Source organism: Oncorhynchus tshawytscha, unplaced genomic scaffold (assembly GCF_018296145.1).
Source record: "Oncorhynchus tshawytscha isolate Ot180627B unplaced genomic scaffold, Otsh_v2.0 Un_contig_4797_pilon_pilon, whole genome shotgun sequence".
In the NCBI taxonomy this organism is placed as follows: Eukaryota; Metazoa; Chordata; class Actinopteri; order Salmoniformes; family Salmonidae; genus Oncorhynchus; species Oncorhynchus tshawytscha.
In genome coordinates this window covers 47025-73180 of record NW_024609195.1, presented here as the reverse complement: position 1 = coordinate 73180, position 26156 = coordinate 47025, and the positions used below count along the sequence as shown (strand labels likewise).

General features: G+C 44.0%; 1 protein-coding gene across 1 annotated transcript in view; it reads left to right on the top strand.

The window, feature by feature from the left end:
* Window positions 1–26156, top strand: part of LOC112242025 (intersectin-2-like) — a 68149-nt gene that overhangs the window by 17754 nt on the left and 24239 nt on the right. Inside the window, exons 3-5 of the mRNA XM_042314447.1 lie at window positions 6889–6952; window positions 9283–9458; window positions 9901–10062. Coding sequence (XP_042170381.1) covers window positions 6889–6952; window positions 9283–9458; window positions 9901–10062 — 402 coding nt within the window. The remainder of the gene's footprint in view (window positions 1–6888; window positions 6953–9282; window positions 9459–9900; window positions 10063–26156) is intronic.

Genomic DNA, 26156 nt, shown 5'->3' with positions numbered 1-26156 from the left:
TGTGTGTGTGTGTGTATCTAACAGGCGTGTGTGTGTGTATCTAACAGGTGTGTGTGTGTGTATCTAACAGGTGTGTGTGTGTATCTAACAGGTGTGTGTGTGTGTGTGTGTATCTAACAGGCGTGTGTGTGTGTATCTAACAGGTGTGTGTGTGTGTGTATCTAACAGGCGTGTGTGTGTGTATCTAACAGGCGTGTGTGTGTGTGTATCTAACAGGTGTGTGTGTGTGTGTATCTAACAGGCGTGTGTGTGTGTGTATCTAACAGGCGTGTGTGTGTGTATCTAACAGGCGTGTGTGTGTGTGTATCTAACAGGTGTGTGTGTGTGTATCTAACAGGTGTGTGTATCTAACAGGTGTGTGTATCTAACAGGTGTGTGTGTGTGTATCTAACAGGTGTGTGTGTATCTAACAGGCTTGTGTGTGTGTATCTAACAGGTGTTTGTGTGTGTATCTAACAGGTGTGTGTGTATCTAACAGGCGTGTGTGTGTGTATCTAACAGGCGTGTGTGTGTGTGTGTGTATCTAACAGGTGTGTGTGTGTGTATCTAACAGGTGTGTGTGTGTATCTAACAGGTGTGTGTGTGTGTCTATCTAACAGGTGTGTGTGTGTGTGTATCTAACAGGTGTGTGTGTATCTAACAGGCGTGTGTGTGTGTATCTAACAGGTGTGTGTGTGTGTGTGTATCTAACAGGTGTGTGTTGTGTTGTGTAGGTGAACAGGCGTGTGTGTGTATCTAACAGGCGTGTGTGTGTGTATCTAACAGGCGTGTGTGTGTGTATCTAACAGGTGTGTGTGTGTGTGTGTGTATCTAACAGGCGTGTGTGTGTATCTAACAGGTGTGTGTGTGTGTGTGTGTATCTAACAGGTGTGTGTGTGTGTGTGTGTATCTAACAGGTGTATCTAACAGGTGTGTGTGTGTGTATCTAACAGGCGTGTGTGTGTATCTAACAGGCGTGTGTGTGTGTATCTAACAGGCGTGTGTGTGTGTGTGTGTATCTAACAGGCGTGTGTGTGTGTGTGTGTGTGTGTGTATCTAACAGGCGTGTGTGTGTGTATCTAACAAGCGTGTATCTAACAGGTGTGTGTGTGTGTATCTAACAGGCGTGTGTGTGTGTGTGTATCTAACAGGCGTGTGTGTGTGTATCTAACAGGCGTGTGTGTGTGTATCTAACAGGTGTGTGTGTGTGTATCTAACAGGCGTGTGTGTGTGTATCTAACAGGCGTGTGTGTGTGTATCTAACAGGTGTGTGTGTGTGTATCTAACAGGCGTGTGTGTGTGTATCTAACAGGCGTGTGTGTGTGTATCTAACAGGTGTGTGTGTATCTAACAGGTGTGTGTTGTGTTGTGTAGGTGAACAGGCGTGTGTGTGTGTGTATCTAACAGGTGTGTGTGTGTGTGTGTATCTAACAGGCGTGTGTGTGTGTATCTAACAGGCGTGTGTGTATCTAACAGGTGTGTGTGTGTGTGTGTATCTAACAGGTGTGTGTGTGTGTGTATCTAACAGGTGTGTGTGTATCTAACAGGTGTGTGTGTATCTAACAGGTGTGTGTGTGTGTATCTAACAGGTGTGTGTGTGTGTATCTAACAGGTGTGTGTGTGTGTGTATCTAACAGGTGTGTGTGTGTGTGTGTGTATGTGTATCTAACAGGTGTGTGTTGTGTTGTGTAGGTGAACAGGCGTGTGTGTGTATCTAACAGGTGTGTGTGTGTGTGTATCTAACAGGTGTGTGTGTATCTAACAGGTGTGTGTGTATCTAACAGGTGTGTGTGTGTGTATCTAACAGGTGTGTGTGTGTGTATCTAACAGGTGTGTGTGTGTGTGTATCTAACAGGTGTGTGTGTGTGTGTGTGTATGTGTATCTAACAGGTGTGTGTTGTGTTGTGTAGGTGAACAGGCGTGTGTGTGTATCTAACAGGTGTGTGTGTGTGTGTATCTAACAGGCGTGTGTGTGTATCTAACAGGTGTGTGTGTGTGTATCTAACAGGTGTGTGTGTGTGTGTATCTAACAGGTGTGTGTGTGTATCTAACAGGTGTGTGTGTGTGTATCTAACAGGTGTGTGTGTATCTAACAGGTGTGTGTGTGTGTATCTAACAGGTGTGTGTGTGTGTGTATCTAACAGGCGTGTGTGTGTGTATCTAACAGGTGTGTGTGTATCTAACAGGTGTGTGTTGTGTTGTGTAGGTGAACAGGCGTGTGTGTGTGTGTATCTAACAGGTGTGTGTGTGTGTGTGTATCTAACAGGCGTGTGTGTGTGTGTATCTAACAGGCGTGTGTGTGTGTATCTAACAGGCGTGTGTGTGTGTGTATCTAACAGGTGTGTGTGTGTGTGTGTATCTAACAGGCGTGTGTGTGTGTGTATCTAACAGGCGTGTGTGTGTGTATCTAACAGGCGTGTGTGTGTGTGTATCTAACAGGTGTGTGTGTGTGTGTGTATCTAACAGGCGTGTGTGTGTGTATCTAACAGGCGTGTGTGTGTGTATCTAACAGGTGTGTGTGTGTGTGTATCTAACAGGTGTGTGTGTGTGTGTGTATCTAACAGGCGTGTGTGTGTGTATCTAACAGGCGTGTGTGTGTGTATCTAACAGGTGTGTGTGTGTGTATCTAACAGGTGTGTGTGTGTGTGTGTATCTAACAGGTGTGTGTGTGTGTGTATCTAACAGTTGTGTGTGTGTGTGTGTATCTAACAGGTGTGCGTCTGTGTATCTAACAGGTGTGTGTGTGTGTGTGTATCTAACAGGTGTGCGTGTGTGTATCTAACAGGTGTGTGTGTGTGTGTATCTAACAGGTGTGCGTGTGTGTGTATCTAACAGGCGTGTGTGTGTGTGTATCTAACAAGTGTGTGTGTGTGTGTATCTAACAGGTGTGTGTGTGTATCTAACAGGTGTGTGTATCTAACAGGTGTGTGTGTGTGTATCTAACAGGTGTGTGTGTATCTAACAGGTGTGTGTGTGTATCTAACAGGTGTGTGTGTGTGTATCTAACAGGCGTGTATCTAACAGGTGTGTGTGTGTGTGTATCTAACAGGTGTGTGTTGTGTTGTGTAGGTGAACAGGCGTGTGTGTGTGTGTATCTAACAGGTGTGTGTGTGTGTGTATCTAACAGGCGTGTGTGTGTGTATCTAACAAGTGTGTGTGTGTGTGTATGGTGTGTGTATCTAACAGGTGTGTGTGTGTGTATCTAACAGGCGTGTGTGTGTATCTAACAGGTGTGTGTGTGTGTGTGTGTGTATCTAACAGGCGTGTGTGTGTGTATCTAACAGGCGTGTGTGTGTGTGTATCTAACAGGTGTGTGTGTGTGTATCTAACAGGTGTGTGTGTGTGTGTGTGTATCTAACAGGTGTGTGTGTGTGTATCTAACAGGTGTGTGTGTGTGTGTGTGTATCTAACAGGCGTGTGTGTGTGTATCTAACAGGTGTGTGTGTGTGTGTGGTGTGTATCTAACAGGTGTGTGTGTGTATCTAACAGTGTGTGTGTCTAACAGGTGTGTGTGTGTGTGTGTATCTAACAGGTGTGTGTGTGTGTGTGTATCTAACAGGCGTGTGTGTGTGTGTATCTAACAGGTGTGTGTGTGTCTAACAGGTGTATCTAACAGGTGTGTGTGTGTGTGTATCTAACAGGCGTGTGTGTGTGTATCTAACAGGTGTGTGTGTGTGTGTATCTAACAGGTGTGTGTGTGTGTATCTAACAGGTGTGTGTGTGTATCTAACAGGTGTGTGTGTATCTAACAGGTGTGTGTGTGTGTGTATCTAACAGGCGTGTGTGTGTGTGTATCTAACAGGTGTGTGTGTGTATCTAACAGGTGTGTGTGTGTGTGTATCTATCCACAGGCGTGTGTGTGTGTATCTAACAGGTGTGTGTGTGTATCTAACAGGTGTGTGTGTGTGTATCTAACAGGCGTGTGTGTGTATCTAACAGGTGTGTGTGTGTGTGTGTATCTAACAGGTGTGTGTGTGTGTGTGTATCTAACAGGTGTGTGTGCGTGTGTGTATCTAACAGGTGTGTGTGTGTGTGTATCTAACAGGCGTGTGTGTGTGTATCTAACAGGTGTGTGTGTATCTAACAGGTGTGTGTGTGTGTATCTAACAGGTGTGTGTGTGTGTGTGTGTATCTAACAGGTGTGTGTGTGTGTATCTAACAGGCGTGTGTGTGTGTATCTAACAGGTGTGTGTGTGTGTATCTAACAGGCGTGTGTGTGTGTGTATCTAACAGGTGTGTGTGTGTGTGTATCTAACAGGCGTGTGTGTGTGTATCTAACAGGCGTGTGTGTGTGTATCTAACAGGTGTGTGTGTGTGTGTGTGTATCTAACAGGCGTGTGTGTGTGTATCTAACAGGTGTGTGTGTGTGTATCTAACAGGCGTGTGTGTGTGTATCTAACAGGCGTGTGTGTGTGTGGTGTGTGTGTGTGTGTATCTAACAGGCGTGTGTGTGTGTATCTAACAGGTGTGTGTGTGTGTATCTAACAGGTGTGTGTGTGTATCTAACAGGTGTGTGTGTGTGTGTGTGTATCTAACAGGCGTGTGTGTGTGTGTATCTAACAGGTGTGTGTGTGTGTGTATCTAACAGGCGTGTGTGTGTGTGTGTGTGTGTGTGTGTATCTAACAGGTGTGTGTGTGTGTGTATCTAACAGGCGTGGTGTGTGTGGTGTGTGTGTGTGTGTGTATCTAACAGGCGTGTGTGTGTGTATCTAACAGGCGTGTGTGTGTGTATCTAACAGGCGTGTGTGTGTGTATCTAACAGGCGTGTGTGTGTGTGTATCTAACAGGTGTGTGTGTGTGTATCTAACAGGTGTGTGTATCTAACAGGTGTGTGTGTGTGTATCTAACAGGTGTGTGTGTATCTAACAGGCTTGTGTGTGTGTATCTAACAGGTGTGTGTGTGTGTATCTAACAGGTGTGTGTGTATCTAACAGGCTTGTGTGTGTGTGTGTATCTAACAGGTGTGTGTGTGTGTGTATCTAACAGGCGTGTGTGTGTGTATCTAACAGGCGTGTGTGTGTGTATCTAACAGGCGTGTGTGTGTGTATCTAACAGGTGTGTGTGTGTGTGTATCTAACAGGTGTGTGTGTGTGTATCTAACAGGTGTGTGTGTGTGTCTATCTAACAGGTGTGTGTGTGTGTGTATCTAACAGGTGTGTGTGTGTGTATCTAACAGGTGTGTGTGTGTGTGTTGTGTAGGTGAACAGGCGTGTGTGTGTATCTAGCAGGCGTGTGTGTGTGTATCTAACAGGTGTGTGTGTGTGTGTGTGTATCTAACAGGCGTGTGTGTGTATCTAACAGGTGTGTGTGTGTGTGTGTGTATCTAACAGGTGTGTGTGTGTGTATCTAACAGGTGTATCTAACAGGTGCGTGTGTGTGTATCTAACAGGCGTGTGTGTGTGTATCTAACAGGCGTGTGTGTGTGTATCTAACAAGCGTGTATCTAACAGGTGTGTGTGTGTGTATCTAACAGGCGTGTGTGTGTGTGTGTATCTAACAGGCGTGTGTGTGTGTGTATCTAACAGGCGTGTGTGTGTGTATCTAACAGGTGTGTGTGTGTGTATCTAACAGGTGTGTGTGTGTATCTAACAGGCGTGTGTGTGTGTATCTAACAGGCGTGTGTGTGTGTATCTAACAGGTGTGTGTGTGTGTATCTAACAGGTGTGTGTGTGTGTGTGTGTGTGTGTATCTAACAGGCGTGTGTGTGTGTATCTAACAGGTGTGTGTGTGTATCTAACAGGCGTGTGTGTGTGTATCTAACAGGTGTGTGTGTGTATCTAACAGGCGTGTGTGTGTGTATCTAACAGGTGTGTGTGTGTGTGTATCTAACAGGTGTGCGTGTGTGTATCTAACAGGTGTGTGTGTGTGTGTGTATCTAACAGGCGTGTGTGTGTGTGTATCTAACAGGTGTGTGTGTGTGTATCTAACAGGTGTGCGTGTGTGTATCTAACAGGTGTGTGTGTGTGTGTATCTAACAGGCGTGTGTGTGTGTGTATCTAACAGGTGTGCGTGTATCTAACAGGTGTGTGTGTGTGTATCTAACAGGCGTGTGTGTGTGTATCTAACAGGTGTGTGTGTGTGTGTATCTAACAGGTGTGTATGTGTGTATCTAACAGGCGTGTGTGTGTATCTAACAGGTGTGTGTGTGTGTGTGTATCTAACAGGTGTGTGTGTGTATCTAACAGGTGTGCGTGTGTGTATCTAACAGGTGTGCGTGTGTGTATCTAACAGGTGTGTGTGTGTGTGTATCTAACAGGCGTGTGTGTGTGTGTATCTAACAGGTGTGCGTGTATCTATCAGGTGTGCGTGTGTGTGTATCTAACAGGCGTGTGTGTGTGTATCTAACAGGTGTGTGTGTGTGTGTGTGTGTATCTAACAGGTGTGTGTGTGTGTATCTAACAGGCGCGTGTGTGTGTATCTAACAGGTGTGTGTGTGTGTATCTAACAGGTGTGTGTGTGTGTGTATCTAACAGGCGTGTGTGTGTGTATCTAACAGGCGTGTGTGTGTGTATCTAACAGGCGTGTGTGTGTGTATCTAACAGGCGTGTGTGTGTGTATCTAACAGGCGTGTGTGTGTGTATCTAACAGGTGTGTGTGTGTGTATCTAACAGGTGTGTGTGTGTGTATCTAACAGGTGTGTGTGTGTGTGTATCTAACAGGTGTGTGTGTGTGTATCTAACAGGTGTGTGTGTGTATCTAACAGGCGTGTGTGTGTGTATCTAACAGGTGTGTGTGTGTGTATCTAACAGGTGTGTGTGTGTGTGTATCTAACAGGTGTGTGTGTGTGTGTATCTAACAGGTGTGTGTGTGTGTGTATCTAACAGGTGTGTGTGTGTGTATCTAACAGGCGTGTGTGTGTGTATCTAACAGGTGTGTGTGTATCTAACAGGTGTGTGTTGTGTTGTGTAGGTGAACAGGCGAGTCAGTTCTTCCTCCAGTCTGGTCTTCCTCCTTCAGTCCTGGCTGAGATCTGGTGAGAAAACACACCCTGTCCCCCCCTCTAGGTGGAAACACCCCCTCTGGGTGGAAACACACCCGGCCCCCACCCCCACCCCTAGGTGGAAACACACCCGGCCCCCACCCCCCACCCCTAGGTGGAAACACACCCCCCCTCCCTAGGTGGAAACGCACCCCGCCCCCCTCTGGGTGGAAACACACCCCTCCCCCCTCTGGGTGGGAACACCCCCGCCCCCGTCGTTAGAGCGGTGCTGTGAGTCCTGTTGTTAGAGCGGTGCTGTGTGTCCTGTCGTTAGTGGTGCTGTGTGTCCTGTCGTTAGAGTGGTGCTGTGTGTCCTGTTGTTAGAGCGGTGCTGTGTGTCCTGTCGTTAGAGTGGTGCTGTGAGTCCTGTTGTTAGAGCGGTGCTGTGTGTCCTGTCGTTAGTGGTGCTGTGTGTCCTGTCGTTAGAGTGGTGCTGTGTGTCCTGTCGTTAGTGGTGCTGTGTGTCCTGTCGTTAGAGTGGTGCTGTGTGTCCTGTCGTTAGTGGTGCTGTGTGTCCTGTCGTTAGAGCGGTGCTGTGTGTCCTGTCGTTAGAGTGGTGCTGTGTGTCCTGTCATTAGTGGTGCTGTGTGTCCTGTCGTTAGAGTGGTGCTGTGTGTCCTGTCGTTATAGTGGTGCTGTGTTTCCTGTCATTAGAGTGGTGCTGTGTGTCCTGTTGTTAGAGCGGTGCTGTGTGTCCTGTCGTTAGAGTGGTGCTGTGTGTCCTGTCGTTAGAGTGGTGCTGTGTGTCCTGTTGTTAGAGCGGTGCTGTGTGTCCTGTCGTTAGAGTGGTGCTGTGTGTCCTGTCGTTAGAGTGGTGCTGTGTGTCCTGTTGTTAGAGCGGTGCTGTGTGTCCTGTCGTTAGAGTGGTGCTGTGTGTCCTGTCGTTAGAGCGGTGCTGTGTGTCCTGTCGTTAGAGCGGTGCTGTGTGTCCTGTCGTTAGAGCTGTGCTGTCGTTAGAGTGGTGCTGTTTGTCCTGTCGTTAGAGCGGTGCTGTGTGTCCTGTCGTTAGAGTGGTGCTGTGTGTCCTGTCATTAGAGCGGTGCTGTGTGTCCTGTCGTTAGTGGTGCTGTGTGTCCTGTCGTTAGAGTGGTGCTGTGTGTCCTGTCGTTATAGTGGTGCTGTGTGTCCTGTCGTTAGAGTGGTGCTGTGTGTCCTGTCGTTAGAGTGGTGCTGTGTGTCCTGTTTTTAGAGTGGTGCCGTGTGTCCTGTCGTTAGAGCTGTGCTGTCATTAGAGCGGTGCTGTGTGTCCTGTCGTTAGAGCTGTGCTGTCGTTAGAGTGGTGCTGTGTGTCCTGTCGTTAGAGCGGTGCTGTGTGTCCTGTCGTTAGAGTGGTGCTGTGTGTCCTGTCATTAGAGCGGTGCTGTGTGTCCTGTCGTTAGTGGTGCTGTGTGTCCTGTCGTTAGAGTGGTGCTGTGTGTCCTGTCGTTATAGTGGTGCTGTGTGTCCTGTCGTTAGAGTGGTGCTGTGTGTCCTGTCGTTAGAGTGGTGCTGTGTGTCCTGTTTTTAGAGTGGTGCCGTGTGTCCTGTCGTTAGAGCTGTGCTGTCATTAGAGCGGTGCTGTGTGTCCTGTCATTAGAGCGGTGCTGTGTGTCCTGTTGTTAGAGTGGTGCTGTGTGTCCTGGCGTTAGTGGTGCTGTGTGTCCTGTCGTTAGAGTGGTGCTGTGTGTCCTGTCGTTATAGTGGTGCCGTGTGTCCTGTCATGAGAGCGGTGCTGTGTGTCCTGTCGTTAGAGTGGTGCTGTGTGTCCTGTCGTTAGAGCGGTGCTGTGTGTCCAGTCGTTAGAGTGGTGCTGTGTGTCCTGTCGTTAGAGCGGTGCTGTGTGTCCAGTCGTTAGAGTGGTGCTGTGTGTCCTGTCGTTAGAGCTGTGCTGTCGTTAGAGTGGTGCTGTGTGTCCTGTCATTAGAGTGGTGCTGTGTGTCCTGTCGTTAGAGCTGTGCTGTCGTTAGAGCGGTGCTGTGTGTCCTGTCGTTAGTGGTGCTGTGTGTCCTGTCGTTAGAGTGGTGCTGTGTGTCCTGTCGTTAGAGTGGTGCTGTGTGTCCTGTCGTTAGAGTGGTGCTGTGTGTCCTGTCGTTAGAGCGGTGCTGTGTGTCCTGTCGTTAGAGCGGTGCTGTGTGTCCTGTCGTTAGAGCGGTGCTGTCATTAGAGTGGTGCTGTGTGTCCTGTCATTAGAGTGGTGCTGTGTGTCCTGTCGTTAGAGTGGATCTATACTAAATCAGTATTTATCTAGGCTTTATAACGTCCCCCTCTTGCCCTCTATCTCTCCCCCTACTCTCTCTCACCTCCTCTCTCTCTCTTCTTTCTCTCCTCCCCTCCTCTCCCCCCAGGTCCCTAGCTGATATGGGTAGTGATGGGAGGATGGACCAACTAGAGTTCTCTATTGCCATGAAGCTGATTAAACTGAGGCTGCAGGGGCGGGGCCTTCCCCCCTCTCTACCAATCAGCATGAAGCAGCCACCCACTGCCACGCCCACCTCCATTATGAAGTCTTCAGCATGCTTCGGTAGGGCCAGACGGATGGTGACCTCAGTGGTCAGGGCCCGTATTCATAAAGAGTCTCAGAGAAGTACTGTTGATCTAGGATCAGGTCATAGTCTCAGTAGGAGTGTTTGTCTAGGATCAGGTCATAGTCTCAGTAGGAGTGGTGATCTAGGATCAGGTCATAGTCTCAGTAGGAGTGGTGATCTAGGATCAGGTCATAGTCTCAGTGGGAGTGGTGATCTAGGATCAGGTCATAGTCTCAGGAGTGCTGATCTAGGATCAGGTCATAGTCTCAGGAGTGCTGATCTAGGATCAGGTCATAGTCTCAGGAGTGCTGATCTAGGATCAGGACATCTCTCTTATTCATTAAGATGTAAAACTGATCCTAGATCACCACTCCCACTCTGAGATGTTTTGAGAATATGTGGGACAGTGGGATAATATCATTCTCTCTACCTCCACAGGTATGGGCTCGATGCCAAATCTGTTCGTCGGCATGCCCGTCCTGACCCCGATGCCCCTTAACCCCACCCTGACCTCTGTGCCCTCCCTGGTTCCCATGACGATGCCGCTGGCCAATGGCAACTCCAGCCTCCTCAACCCATCTCCATTTAGCACCACTCCAGGTAAACATAGTGCAAAATAATACTTACCTACACGGGTTTGAAATGCACACTTTAAAAAGGGGAAGGGGATAAGGGTCGGTTTGGCATTTGGCAAAGGACATAGTAGGAAACATATCGTTTTCTAGATCTAGGACTCGGCCACAAGTTATTCATTGTATCATACAGAGAAATATGAAGGGGTTATGTATGGTGTTATATAGTCCAGTATAGTAGAGAGGGGTTATGTATGGTGTTATACAGTCCAGTATAGTAGAGAGGGGTTATGTATGGTGTTATACAGTCCAGTATAGTAGAGAGGGGTTATGTATGGTGTTATACAGTCCAGTATAGTAGAGAGGGGTTATGTATGGTGTTATACAGTCCAGTATAGTAGAGAGGGGTTATGTATGGTGTTATATAGTCCAGTATAGTAGAGAGGGGTTATGTATGGTGTTATACAGTCCAGTATAGTAGAGAGGGGTTATGTATGGTGTTATACAGTCCAGTATAGTAGAGAGGGGTTATGTATGGTGTTATACAGTCCAGTATAGTAGAGAGGGTTATGTATGGTCCAGTATAGTAGAGAGGGGTTATGTATGGTGTTATACAGTCCAGTATAGTAGAGAGGGGTTATGTATGGTGTTATACAGTCCAGTATAGTAGAGAGGGGTTATGTATGGTGTTATACAGTCAGTATAGTAGAGAGGGGTTATGTATGGTGTTATACAGTCCAGTATAGTAGAGAGGGGTTATGTATGGTCCAGTATAGTAGAGAGGGGTTATGTATGGTGTTATACAGTCCAGTATAGTAGAGAGGGGTTATGTATGGTGTTATACAGTCCAGTATAGTAGAGAGGGGTTATGTATGGTCCAGTATAGTAGAGAGGGGTTATGTATGGTCCAGTATAGTAGAGAGGGGTTATGTATGGTCCAGTATAGTAGAGAGGGGTTATGTATGGTGTTATACAGTCCAGTATAGTAGAGAGGGGTTATGTATGGTGTTATACAGTCCAGTATAGTAGAGAGGGGTTATGTATGGTGTTATACAGTCCAGTATAGTAGAGAGGGGTTATGTATGGTCCAGTATAATAGAGAGGGGTTATGTATGGTCCAGTATAGTAGAGAGGGGTTATGTATGGTGTTATACAGTCCAGTATAGTAGAGAGGGGTTATGTATGGTCCAGTATAGTAGAGAGGGGTTATGTATGGTCCAGTATAGTAGAGAGGGGTTATGTATGGTGTTATACAGTCCAGTATAGTAGAGAGGGGTTATGTATGGTCCAGTATAATAGAGAGGGGTTATGTATGGTGTTATACAGTCCAGTATAGTAGAGAGGGGTTATGTATGGTGTTATACAGTCCAGTATAGTAGAGAGGGGTTATGTATGGTCCAGTATAGTAGAGAGGGGTTATGTATGGTCCAGTATAGTAGAGAGGGGTTATGTATGGTCCAGTATAGTAGAGAGGGGTTATGTATGGTGTTATACAGTCCAGTATAGTAGAGAGGGGTTATGTATGGTGTTATACAGTCCAGTATAGTAGAGAGGGGTTATGTATGGTGTTATACAGTCAGTATAGTAGAGAGGGGTTATGTATGGTGTTATACAGTCCAGTATAGTAGAGAGGGGTTATGTATGGTGTTATACAGTCCAGTATAGTAGAGAGGGGTTATGTATGGTCCAGTATAATAGAGAGGGGTTATGTATGGTCCAGTATAGTAGAGAGGGGTTATGTATGGTGTTATACAGTCCAGTATAGTAGAGAGGGGTTATGTATGGTCCAGTATAGTAGAGAGGGGTTATGTATGGTCCAGTATAGTAGAGAGGGGTTATGTATGGTGTTATACAGTCCAGTATAGTAGAGAGGGGTTATGTATGGTGTTATATAGTCCAGTACAGTAGAGAGGGGTTATGTATGGTGTTATACAGTCCAGTATAGTAGAGAGGGGTTATGTATGGTGTTATACAGTCCAGTATAGTAGAGAGGGGTTATGTATGGTGTTATACAGTCCAGTATAGTAGAGAGGGGTTATGTATGGTGTTATATAGTCCAGTATAATAGAGAGGGGTTATGTATGGTGTTATACAGTCCAGTATAGTAGAGAGGGGTTATGTATGGTGTTATACAGTCCAGTATAGTAGAGAGGGGTTATGTATGGTGTTATACAGTCCAGTATAGTAGAGAGGGGTTATGTATGGTGTTATACAGTCCAGTATAGTAGAGAGGGGTTATGTATGGTCCAGTATAGTAGAGAGGGGTTATGTATGGTCCAGTATAGTAGAGAGGGGTTATGTATGGTGTTATACAGTCCAGTATAATAGAGAGGGGTTATGTATGGTCCAGTATAGTAGAGAGGGGTTATGTATGGTCCAGTATAGTAGACAGGGGTTATGTATGGTGTTATACAGTCCAGTATAGTAGAGAGGGGTTATGTATGGTGTTATACAGTCCAGTATAGTAGAGAGGGGTTATGTATGGTGTTATACAGTCCAGTATAGTAGAGAGGGGTTATGTATGGTGTTATACAGTCAGTATAGTAGAGAGGGGTTATGTATGGTCCAGTATAGTAGAGAGGGGTTATGTATGGTGTTATACAGTCCAGTATAGTAGAGAGGGGTTATGTATGGTGTTATACAGTCCAGTATAGTAGAGAGGGGTTATGTATGGTGTTATACAGTCCAGTATAGTAGAGAGGTTATGTATGGTGTTATATAGTCCAGTATAGTAGAGAGGGGTTATGTATGGTGTTATACAGTCCAGTATAGTAGAGAGGGGTTATGTATGGTGTTATACAGTCCAGTATAGTAGAGAGGGGTTATGTATGGTGTTATACAGTCCAGTATAGTAGAGAGGGGTTATGTATGGTCCAGTATAGTAGAGAGGGGTTATGTATGGTGTTATACAGTCAGTATAGTAGAGAGGGGTTATGTATGGTGTTATATAGTCCAGTATAGTAGAGAGGGGTTATGTATGGTCCAGTATAGTAGAGAGGGGTTATGTATGGTGTTATATAGTCCAGTATAGTAGAGAGGGGTTATGTATGGTCCAGTATAGTAGAGAGGGGTTATGTATGGTGTTATACAGTCCAGTATAGTAGAGAGGGGTTATGTATGGTGTTATACAGTCCAGTATAGTAGAGAGGGGTTATGTATGGTGTTATACAGTCCAGTATAGTAGAGAGGGGTTATGTATGGTGTTATACAGTCCAGTATAGTAGAGAGGGGTTATGTATGGTCCAGTATAGTAGAGAGGGGTTATGTATGGTCCAGTATAGTAGAGAGGGGTTATGTATGGTCCAGTATAGTAGAGAGGGGTTATGTATGGTGTTATACAGTCCAGTATAGTAGAGAGGGGTTATGTATGGTCCAGTATAGTAGAGAGGGGTTATGTATGGTCCAGTATAGTAGAGAGGGGTTATGTATGGTGTTATACAGTCCAGTATAGTAGAGAGGGGTTATGTATGGTGTTATATAGTCAGTATAGTAGAGAGGGGTTATGTATGGTCCAGTATAGTAGAGAGGGGTTATGTATGGTCCAGTATAGTAGAGAGGGTTATGTATGGTGTTATATAGTCCAGTATAGTAGAGAGGGGTTATGTATGGTCCAGTATAGTAGCGAGGGGTTATGTATGGTCCAGTATAGTAGAGAGGGGTTATGTATGGTGTTATACCGTCCAGTATAGTAGAGAGGGGTTATGTATGGTGTTATACCGTCCAGTATAGTAGAGAGGGGTTATGTATGGTCCAGTATAGTAGAGAGGGGTTATGTATGGTGTTATATAGTCCAGTATAGTAGAGAGGGGTTATGTATGGTCCAGTATAGTAGAGGGGGTTATGTATGGTGTTATACCGTCCAGTATAGTAGAGAGGGGTTATGTATGGTCCAGTATAGTAGAGAGGGGGTTATGTATGGTCCAGTATAGTAGAGAGGGTTATGTATGGTCCAGTATAGTAGAGAGGGGTTATGTATGGTGTTATACCGTCCAGTATAGTAGAGAGGGGTTATGTATGGTCCAGTATAGTAGAGAGGGGTTATGTATGGTCCAGTATAGTAGAGAGGGGTTATGTATGGTGTTATACCGTCCAGTATAGTAGAGAGGGGTTATGTATGGTCCAGTATAGTAGAGAGGGGTTATGTATGGTCCAGTATAGTAGAGAGGGGTTATGTATGGTCCAGTATAGTAGCGAGGGGTTATGTATGGTCCAGTATAGTAGAGAGGGGTTATGTATGGTCCAGTATAGTAGAGAGGGGTTATGTATGGTGTTATAGTTCAGTATAGTAGAGAGGGGTTATGTATGGTGTTATACAGTCCAGTATAGTAGAGAGGGGTTGTGTATGGTCCAGTATAGTAGAGAGGGGTTATGTATGGTGTTATACCAGTATAGTAGAGAGGGGTTATGTATGGTGTTATACAGTCCAGTATAGTAGAGAGGGGTTATGTATGGTGTTATACAGTCCAGTATAGTAGAGAGGGTTATGTATGGTCCAGTATAGTAGAGAGGGGTTATGTATGGTCCAGTATAGTAGAGAGGGGTTATGTATGGTCCAGTATAGTAGAGAGGGGTTATGTATGGTGTTATACAGTCCAGTATAGTAGAGAGGGGTTATGTATGGTCCAGTATAGTAGAGAGGGGTTATGTATGGTCCAGTATAGTAGAGAGGGGTTATGTATGGTGTTATACAGTCCAGTATAGTAGAGAGGGGTTATGTATGGTGTTATACCGTCCAGTATAATAGAGAGGGGTTATGTATGGTCCAGTATAGTAGAGAGGGGTTATGTATGGTCCAGTATAGTAGAGAGGGGTTATGTATGGTGTTATATAGTCCAGTATAGTAGAGAGGGGTTATGTATGGTCCAGTATAGTAGAGAGGGGTTATGCATGGTCCAGTATAGTAGAGAGGGGTTATGTATGGTGTTATACAGTCCAGTATAGTAGAGAGGGGTTATGTATGGTGTTATACAGTCAGTATAGTAGAGAGGGGTTATGTATGGTCCAGTATAGTAGAGAGGGTTATGTATGGTGTTATATAGTCCAGTATAATAGAGAGGGGTTATGTATGGTCCAGTATAGTAGAGGGGTTATGTATGGTGTTATACCGTCCAGTATAGTAGAGAGGGGTTATGTATGGTCCAGTATAGTAGAGAGGGGTTATGTATGGTCCAGTATAGTAGAGAGGGGTTATGTATGGTCCAGTATAGTAGAGAGGGGTTATGTATGGTGTTATACCGTCCAGTATAGTAGAGAGGGTTATGTATGGTCCAGTATAGTAGAGAGGGGGTTATGTATGGTCCAGTATAGTAGAGAGGGGTTATGTATGGTGTTATACCGTCCAGTATAGTAGAGGGGTTATGTATGGTCCAGTATAGTAGAGAGGGGTTATGTATGGTCCAGTATAGTAGAGAGGGGTTATGTATGGTCCAGTATAGTAGAGAGGGGTTATGTATGGTCCAGTATAGTAGAGAGGGGTTATGTATGGTCCAGTTCAGTATAGTAGAGAGGGGTTATGTATGGTGTTATACAGTCCAGTATAGTAGAGAGGGGTTATGTATGGTGTTATACAGTCCAGTATAGTAGAGAGGGGTTATGTATGGTCCAGTATAGTAGAGAGGGGTTATGTATGGTGTTATACAGTCCAGTATAGTAGAGAGGGGTTATGTATGGTCCAGTATAGTAGAGAGGGGTTATGTATGGTGTTATATAGTCCAGTATAATAGAGAGGGGTTATGTATGGTCCAGTATAGTAGAGGGGTTATGTATGGTGTTATACCGTCCAGTATAGTAGAGAGGGGTTATGTATGGTCCAGTATAGTAGAGAGGGTTATGTATGGTCCAGTATAGTAGAGAGGGGTTATGTATGGTCCAGTATAGTAGAGAGGGGTTATGTATGGTGTTATACCGTCCAGTATAGTAGAGAGGGGTTATGTATGGTCCAGTATAGTAGAGAGGGGTTATGTATGGTCCAGTATAGTAGAGAGGGGTTATGTATGGTGTTATACCAGTATAGTAGAGAGGGGTTATGTATGGTCCAGTATAGTAGAGAGGGGTTATGTATGGTCCAGTATAGTAGAGAGGGGTTATGTATGGTCCAGTATAGTAGAGAGGGTTATGTATGGTCCAGTATAGTAGAGAGGGGTTATGTATGGTCCAGTATAGTAGAGAGGGGTTATGTATGGTGTTATACAGTCCAGTATAGTAGAGAGGGGTTATGTATGGTCCAGTATAGTAGAGAGGGGTTATGTATGGTCCAGTATAGTAGAGAGGGGTTATGTATGGTCCAGTATAGTAGAGAGGGGTTATGTATGGTCCAGTATAGTAGAGAGGGGTTATGTATGGTCCAGTATAGTAGAGAGGGGTTATGTATGGTGTTATAGTTCAGTATAGTAGAGAGGGGTTATGTATGGTGTTATACAGTCCAGTATAGTAGAGAGGGGTTATGTATGGTCAGTATAGTAGAGAGGGGTTATGTATGGTCCAGTATAGTAGAGAGGGGTTATGTATGGTCCAGTATAGTAGAGAGGGGTTATGTATGGTCCAGTATAGTAGAGAGGGGTTATGTATGGTGATATACAGTCCAGTATAGTAGAGAGGGGTTATGTATGGTCCAGTATAGTAGAGAGGGGTTATGTATGGTGTTATACAGTCCAGTATAGTAGAGAGGGGTTATGTATGGTCCAGTATAGTAGAGAGGGGTTATGTATGGTGTTATACAGTCCAGTATAGTAGAGCGGGGTTATGTATGGTCCAGTATAGTAGAGAGGGGTTATGTATGGTGTTATACAGTCCAGTATAGTAGAGAGGGTTTATGTATGGTCCAGTATAGCGGAGAGGGGTTATGTATGGTCCAGTATAGTAGAGAGGGTTTATGTATGGTGATATACCGTCCAGTATAGTAGAGAGGGGTTATGTATGGTCCAGTATAGTAGAGAGGGGTTATGTATGGTCCAGTATAGTAGAGAGGGGTTATGTATGGTCCAGTATAGTAGAGAGGGGTTATGTATGGTCCAGTATAGTAGAGAGGGGTTATGTATGGTCCAGTATAGTAGAGAGGGGTTATGTATGGTCCAGTATAGTAGAGAGGGGTTATGTATGGTCCAGTATAGTAGAGAGGGGTTATGTATGGTGTTATACCGTCCAGTATAGTAGAGAGGGGTTATGTATGGTCCAGTATAGTAGAGAGGGGTTATGTATGGTCCAGTATAGTAGAGGGGGTTATGTATGGTCCAGTATAGTAGAGGGGTTATGTATGGTCCAGTATAGTAGAGAGGGGTTATGTATGGTCCAGTATAATAGAGAGGGGTTATGTATGGTCCAGTATAGTAGAGAGGGGTTATGTATGGTGTTATATAGTCCAATATAGTAGAGAGGGGTTATGTATGGTCCAGTATAGTAGAGAGGGGTTATGTATGGTGTTATACCGTCCAGTATAGTAGAGAGGGGTTATGTATGGTGTTATACCGTCCAATATAGTAGAGAGGGGTTATGTATGGTCCAGTATAGTAGAGAGGGGTTATGTATGGTGTTATACCGTCCAGTATAATAGAGAGGGGTTATGTATGGTCCAGTATAGTAGAGAGGGGTTATGTATGGTCCAGTATAGTAGAGAGGGGTTATGTATGGTCCAGTATAGTAGAGAGGGGTTATGTATGGTGATATACCGTCCAGTATAGTAGAGAGGGGTTATGTATGGTCCAGTATAGTAGAGAGGGGTTATGTATGGTCCAGTATAGTAGAGGGTTATGTATGGTGAGTATAGTAGAGAGGGGTTATGTATGGTCCAGTATAATAGAGAGGGGTTATGTATGGTCCAGTATAGTAGAGAGGGGTTATGTATGGTGTTATACCGTCCAATATAGTAGAGAGGGGTTATGTATGGTCCAGTATAGTAGAGAGGGGTTATGTATGGTGTTATACCGTCCAGTATAATAGAGAGGGGTTATGTATGGTCCAGTATAGTAGAGAGGTGTTATGTATGGTGTTATATAGTCCAGTATAGTAGAGAGGGGTTATGTATTGTCCAGTATAGTAGAGAGGGGTTATGTATGGTCCAGTATAGTAGAGAGGGGTTATGTATGGTCCAGTATAGTAGAGAGGGGTTATGTATGGTGTTATATAGTCCAGTATAGTAGAGAGGGGTTATATATGGTGTTATACCGTCCAGTATAGTAGAGAAGGGTTATGTATGGTCCAGTATAGTAGAGAGGGGTTATGTATGGTCCAGTATAGTAGAGAGGGGTTATGTATGGTCCAGTATAGTAGAGAGGGGTTATGTATGGTGTTATACCGTCCAGTATAATAGAGAGGGGTTATGTATGGTCCAGTATAGTAGAGAGGGGTTATGTATGGTGTTATATAGTCCAGTATAGTAGAGAGGGGTTATGTATTGTCCAGTATAGTAGAGAGGGGTTATGTATGGTCCAGTATAGTAGAGAGGGGTTATGTATGGTGTTATACAGTCCAGTATAGTAGAGAGGGGTTATGTATGGTCCAGTATTGTAGAGAGGGGTTATGTATGGTCCAGTACAGTAGAGAGGGGTTATGTATGGTGTTATATAGTCCAGTATAGTAGAGAGGGGTTATGTATGGTCCAGTATAGTAGAGAGGGGTTATGTATGGTGTTATATAGTCCAGTATAGTAGAGAGGGGTTATGTATGGTGTTATACCGTCCAGTATAGTAGAGAAGGGTTATGTATGGTCCAGTATAGTAGAGAGGGGTTATGTATGGTCCAGTATAGTAGAGAGGGGTTATGTATGGTCCAGTATAGTAGAGAGGGGTTATGTATGGTGTTATACCGTCCAGTATAATAGAGAGGGGTTATGTATGGTCCAGTATAGTAGAGAGGGGTTATGTATGGTGTTATATAGTCCAGTATAGTAGAGAGGGGTTATGTATTGTCCAGTATAGTAGAGAGGTGTTATGTATGGTCCAGTATAGTAGAGAGGGGTTATGTATGGTGTTATACAGTCCAGTATAGTAGAGAGGGGTTATGTATGGTCCAGTATTGTAGAGAGGGGTTATGTATGGTCCAGTACAGTAGAGAGGGGTTATGTATGGTGTTATATAGTCCAGTATAGTAGAGAGGGGTTATGTATGGTCCAGTATAGTGAGGAGGGGTTATGTATGGTCCAGTATAGTAGAGAGGGGTTATGTATGGTGTTATATAGTCCAGTATAGTAGAGAGGGGTTATGTATGGTCCAGTATAGTAGAGAGGGGTTATGTATGGTCCAGTACAGTAGAGAGGGTTATGTATGGTCCAGTATAGGAGAGAGGGGTTATGTATGGTCCAGCATAGTAGAGAGGGGTTATGTATGGTGTTATACCGTCCAGTATAGTAGAGAGGGGTTATGTATGGTGTTATATAGTCCAGTATAGTAGAGAGGGGTTATGTATGGTCCAGTATAGTAGAGAGGGGTTATGCATGGTCCAGTATAGTAGAGAGGGGTTATGTATGGTGTTATACCGTCCAGTATAGTAGAGAGGGGTTATGTATGGTCCAGTGTAGTAGAGAGGGGTTATGTATGGTGTTATATAGTCCAGTATAGTAGAGAGGGGTTATGTATGGTCCAGTGTAGTAGAGAGGGGTTATGTATGGTGTTATATAGTCCAGTATAGTAGAGAGGGGTTATGTATGGTATAGTAGAGAGGGGTTATGTATGGTCCAATACAGTAGAGAGGGGTTATGTATGGTGTTATATAGTCCAGTATAGTAGAGAGGGGTTATGTATGGTCCAGTATAGTGAGGAGGGGTTATGTATGGTCCAGTATAGTAGAGATGGGTTATGTATGGTCCAGTATAGTAGAGAGGGGTTATGTATGGTCCAGTATAGTAGAGAGGGGTTATGTATGGTCCAGTATAGTAGAGAGGGGTTATGTATGGTGTTATATAGTCCAGTATAGTAGAGAGGGGTTATGTATGGTCCAGTATAGTAGCGAGGGGTTATGTATGGTCCAGTATAGTAGCGAGGGGTTATGTATGGTCCAGTATAGTAGAGAGGGGTTATGTATGTTCCAGTATAGTAGAGAGGGGTTATGTATGGTCCAGTATAGTAGAGATGGGTTATGTATGGTGTTATACCGTCCAGTATAATAGAGAGGGGTTATGTATGGTCCAGTATAGTAGAGAGGGGTTATGTATGGTCCAGTACAGTAGAGAGGGGTTATGTATGGTCCAGTATAGGAGAGAGGGGTTATGTATGGTCCAGCATAGTAGAGAGGGGTTATGTATGGTGTTATACCGTCCAGTATAGTAGAGAGGGGTTATGTATGGTGTTATATAGTCCAGTATAGTAGAGAGGGGTTATGTATGGTCCAGTATAGTAGAGAGGGGTTATGCATGGTCCAGTATAGTAGAGAGGGGTTATGTATGGTGTTATACAGTCCAGTATAGTAGAGAGGGGTTATGTATGGTCCAGTATAGTAGAGAGGGGTTATGTATGGTCCAGTATAGTAGAGAGGGGTTATGTATGGTCCAGTACAGTAGAGAGGGGTTATGTATGGTGTTATATAGTCCAGTATAGTAGAGAGGGGTTATGTATGGTCAAGTATAGTAGGAGGGGTTATGTATGGTCCAGTATAGTAGAGATGGGTTATGTATGGTCCAGTATAGTAGAGAGGGGTTATGTATGGTCCAGTATAGTAGAGAGGGGTTATGTATGGTGTTATATAGTCCAGTATAGTAGAGAGGGGTTATGTATGGTCCAGTATAGTGAGGAGGGTTATGTATGGTCCAGTATAGTAGAGAGGGGTTATGTATGGTGTTATATAGTCCAGTATAGTAGAGAGGGGTTATGTATGGTCCAGTATAGTAGAGAGGGGTTATGTATGGTCCAGTATAGTAGAGAGGGGTTATGTATGGTCCAGTATAGTAGAGAGGGGTTATGTATGGTCCAGCATAGTAGAGAGGGGTTATGTATGGTGTTATACCGTCCAGTATAGTAGAGAGGGGTTATGTATGGTGTTATATAGTCCAGTATAGTAGAGAGGGGTTATGTATGGTCCAGTATAGTAGAGAGGGGTTATGCATGGTCCAGTATAGTAGAGAGGGTTATGTATGGTGTTATACAGTCCAGTATAGTAGAGAGGGGTTATGTATGGTCCAGTATAGTAGAGAGGGGTTATGTATGGTCCAGTATAGTAGAGAGGGGTTATGTATGGTCCAGTACAGTAGAGAGGGGTTATGTATGGTGTTATATAGTCCAGTATAGTAGAGAGGGGTTATGTATGGTCAAGTATAGTGAGGAGGGGTTATGTATGGTCCAGTATAGTAGAGATGGGTTATGTATGGTCCAGTATAGTAGAGAGGGGTTATGTATGGTGTTATATAGTCCAGTATAGTAGAGAAGGGTTATGTATGGTCCAGTATAGTAGAGAGGGGTTATGTATGGTCCAGTATAGTAGAGAGGGGTTATGTATGGTGTTATACCGTCCAGTATAGTAGAGAGGGGTTATGTATGGTCCAGTATAGTAGAGAGGGGTTATGTATGGTGTTATATAGTCCAGTATAGTAGAGAGGGGTTATGTATGGTCCAGTATAGTAGAGAGGGGTTATGTATGGTGTTATATAGTCCAGTATAGTAGAGAGGGGTTATGTATGGTATAGTAGAGAGGGGTTATGTATGGTCCAGTATAGTAGAGAGGGGTTATGTATGGTCCAATACAGTAGAGAGGGGTTATGTATGGTGTTATATAGTCCAGTATAGTAGAGAGGGGTTATGTATGGTCCAGTATAGTGAGGAGGGGTTATGGGTCCAGTATAGTAGAGATGGGTTATGTATGGTCCAGTATATAGAGAGGGGTTATGTATGGTCCAGTATAGTAGAGAGGGGTTATGTATGGTCCAGTATAGTAGAGAGGGGTTATGTATGGTGTTATATAGTCCAGTATAGTAGAGAGGGGTTATGTATGGTCCAGTATAGTAGCGAGGGGTTATGTATGGTCCAGTATAGTAGCGAGGGGTTATGTATGGTCCAGTATAGTAGAGAGGGGTTATGTATGTTCCAGTATAGTAGAGAGGGGTTATGTATGGTCCAGAATAGTAGAGATGGGTTATGTATGGTGTTATACCGTCCAGTATAATAGAGAGGGGTTATGTATGGTCCAGTATAGTAGAGAGGGGTTATGTATGGTCCAGTACAGTAGAGAGGGGTTATGTATGGTCCAGTATAGGAGAGAGGGGTTATGTATGGTCCAGCATAGTAGAGAGGGGTTATGTATGGTGTTATACCGTCCAGTATAGTAGAGAGGGGTTATGTATGGTGTTATATAGTCCAGTATAGTAGAGAGGGGTTATGTATGGTCCAGTATAGTAGAGAGGGGTTATGCATGGTCCAGTATAGTAGAGAGGGGTTATGTATGGTGTTATACAGTCAGTATAGTAGAGAGGGGTTATGTATGGTCCAGTATAGTAGAGAGGGGTTATGTATGGTCCAGTATAGTAGAGAGGGGTTATGTATGGTCCAGTACAGTAGAGAGGGGTTATGTATGGTGTTATATAGTCCAGTATAGTAGAGAGGGGTTATGTATGGTCAGTATAGTGAGGGGGGTTATGTATGGTCCAGTATAGTAGAGATGGGTTATGTATGGTCCAGTATAGTAGAGAGGGGTTATGTATGGTCCAGTACAGTAGAGAGGGGTTATGTATGGTGTTATATAGTCCAGTATAGTAGAGAGGGGTTATGTATGGTCCAGTATAGTGAGGAGGGGTTATGTATGGTCCAGTATAGTAGAGAGGGGTTATGTATGGTGTTATATAGTCAGTATAGTAGAGGGGTTATGTATGGTCCAGTATAGTAGAGAGGGGTTATGTATGGTCCAGTACAGTATATGTAGGTCCAGTATAGGAGAGAGGGGTTATGTATGGTCCAGCATAGTAGAGAGGGGTTATGTATGGTGTTATACCGTCCAGTATAGTAGAGAGGGGTTATGTATGGTGTTATATAGTCCAGTATAGTAGAGAGGGGTTATGTATGGTCCAGTATAGTAGAGAGGGGTTATGCATGGTCCAGTATAGTAGAGAGGGGTTATGTATGGTGTTATACAGTCCAGTATAGTAGAGAGGGGTTATGTATGGTCCAGTATAGTAGAGAGGGGTTATGTATGGTCCAGTATAGTAGAGAGGGGTTATGTATGGTCCAGTACAGTAGAGAGGGGTTATGTATGGTGTTATATAGTCCAGTATAGTAGAGAGGGGTTATGTATGGTCAAGTATAGTGAGGAGGGGTTATGTATGGTCCAGTATAGTAGAGATGGGTTATGTATGGTCCAGTATAGTAGAGAGGGGTTATGTATGGTCCAGTACAGTAGAGAGGGGTTATGTATGGTGTTATATAGTCCAGTATAGTAGAGAAGGGTTATGTATGGTCCAGTATAGTAGAGAGGGGTTATGTATGGTCCAGTATAGTAGAGAGGGGTTATGTATGGTGTTATACCGTCCAGTATAGTAGAGAGGGGTTATGTATGGTCCAGTGTAGTAGAGAGGGGTTATGTATGGTGTTATATAGTCCAGTATAGTAGAGAGGGGTTATGTATGGTCCAGTGTAGTAGAGAGGGGTTATGTATGGTGTTATATAGTCCAGTATAGTAGAGAGGGGTTATGTATGGTATAGTAGAGAGGGGTTATGTATGGTCCAGTATAGTAGAGAGGGGTTATGTATGGTCCAATACAGTAGAGAGGGGTTATGTATGGTGTTATATAGTCCAGTATAGTAGAGAGGGGTTATGTATGGTCCAGTATAGTGAGGAGGGGTTATGTATGGTCCAGTATAGTAGAGATGGGTTATGTATGGTCCAGTATTGTAGAGAGGGGTTATGTATGGTCCAGTACAGTAGAGAGGGGTTATGTATGGTGTTATATAGTCCAGTATAGTAGAGAGAGGTTATGTATGGTCCAGTATAGTAGAGAGGGGTTATGTATGGTCCAGTATAGTAGAGAGGGGTTATGTATGGTCCAGTATAGTAGAGAGGGGTTATGTATGGTGTTATATAGTCCAGTATAGTAGAGAGGGGTTATGTATGGTCCAGTATAGTAGCGAGGGGTTATGTATGGTCCAGTATAGTAGCGAGGGGTTATGTATGGTCCAGTATAGTAGAGAGGGGTTATGTATGTTCCAGTATAGTACAGAGGGGTTATGTATGGTCCAGAATAGTAGAGATGGGTTATGTATGGTGTTATACCGTCCAGTATAATAGAGAGGGGTTATGTATGGTCCAGTATAGTAGAGAGGGGTTATGTATGGTCCAGTATAGTAGAGAGGGGTTATGTATGTTCCAGTATAGTAGAGAGGGGTTATGTATGGTCCAGAATAGTAGAGATGGGTTATGTATGGTGTTATACCGTCCAGTATAATAGAGAGGGGTTATGTATGGTCAGTATAGTAGAGAGGGGTTATGTATGGTCCAGTATAGAGAGGGGGTTATGTATGGTGTTATACCGTCCAGTATAGTAGAGAGGGGTTATGTATGGTCCAGTATAGTAGAGAGGGGTTATGTATGGTCAAGTATAGTAGAGGGGTTATGTATGGTCCAGTATAGTAGAGAGGGGTTATGTATGGTGTTATACCGTCCAGTATAGTAGAGAGGGGTTATGTATGGTGTTATATAGTCCAGTATAGTAGAGAGGGGTTATGTATGGTCCAGTATAGTAGAGAGGGGTTATGTATGGTGTTATACCGTCCAGTATAGTAGAGAGGGGTTATGTATGGTGTTATATAGTCCAGTATAGTAGAGAGGGATTATGTATGGTATAGTAGAGAGGGGTTATGTATGGTCCAGTATAGTAGAGAGGGGTTATGTATGGTGTTATACAGTCCAGTATAGTAGAGAGGGTTTATGTATGGTCCAGAATAGTAGAGAGGGGTTATGTATAGTCCAGTATAGTAGAGAGGGGTTATGTATGGTGTTATATAGTCCAGTATAGTAGAGAGGGGTTATGTATGGTCCAGTATAGTAGCGAGGGGTTATGTATGGTCCAGTATAGTAGCGAGGGGTTATGTATGGTCCAGTATAGTAGAGAGGGGTTATGTATGGTGTTATACAGTCCAGTATAGTAGAGAGGGTTTATGTATGGTCCAGAATAGTAGAGAGGGGTTATGTATAGTCCAGTATAGTAGAGAGGGGTTATGTATGGTGTTATATAGTCCAGTATAGTAGAGAGGGGTTATGTATGGTCCAGTATAGTAGAGAGGGGTTATGTATGGTCCAGTATAGTAGAGAGGGGTTATGTATGGTCCAGTATCGTAGAGAGGGGTTATGTATGGTCCAGTATAGTAGAGAGGGGTTATGTATGGTGTTATATATTCCAGTATAGTAGAGAGGGGTTATGTATGGTGTTATACCGTCCATGATAGTTATGTATGGTCCAGTATAGTAGAGAGGGGTTATGTATGGTCCAGTATAGTAGAGAGGGGTTATGTATGGTCGTTATAGTAGAGAGGGGTTAAGTATGGTGTTATACCGTCCAGTATAATAGAGAGGGGTTATGTATGGTCCAGTATAGTAGAGAGGGGTTATGTATGGTGTTATATAGTCCAGTATAGTAGAGAGGGGTTATGTATTGTCCAGTATAGTAGAGAGGGGTTATAGTAGAGAGGGGTTATGTATGGTGTTATACCGTCCAGTATAGTAGAGAAGGGTTATGTATGGTCCAGTATAGTAGAGAGGGGTTATGTATGGTCCAGTATAGTAGAGAGGGGTTATGTATGGTCCAGTATAGTAGAGAGGGGTTAAGTATGGTGTTATACCGTCCAGTATAATAGAGAGGGGTTATGTATGGTCCAGTATAGTAGAGAGGGGTTATGTATGGTGTTATATAGTCCAGTATAGTAGAGAGGGGTTATGTATTGTCCAGTATAGTAGAGAGGGGTTATAGTAGAGAGGGGTTATGTATGGTGTTATACAGTCCAGTATAGTAGAGAGGGGTTATGTATGGTGTTATACAGTCCAGTATAGTAGAGAGGGGTTATGTATGGTCCAGTATTGTAGAGAGGGGTTATGTATGGTCCAGTACAGTAGAGAGGGGTTATGTATGGTGTTATATAGTCCAGTATAGTAGAGAGGGGTTATGTATGGTCCAGTATAGTAGAGAGGGGTTATGTATGGTGTTATATAGTCCAGTAT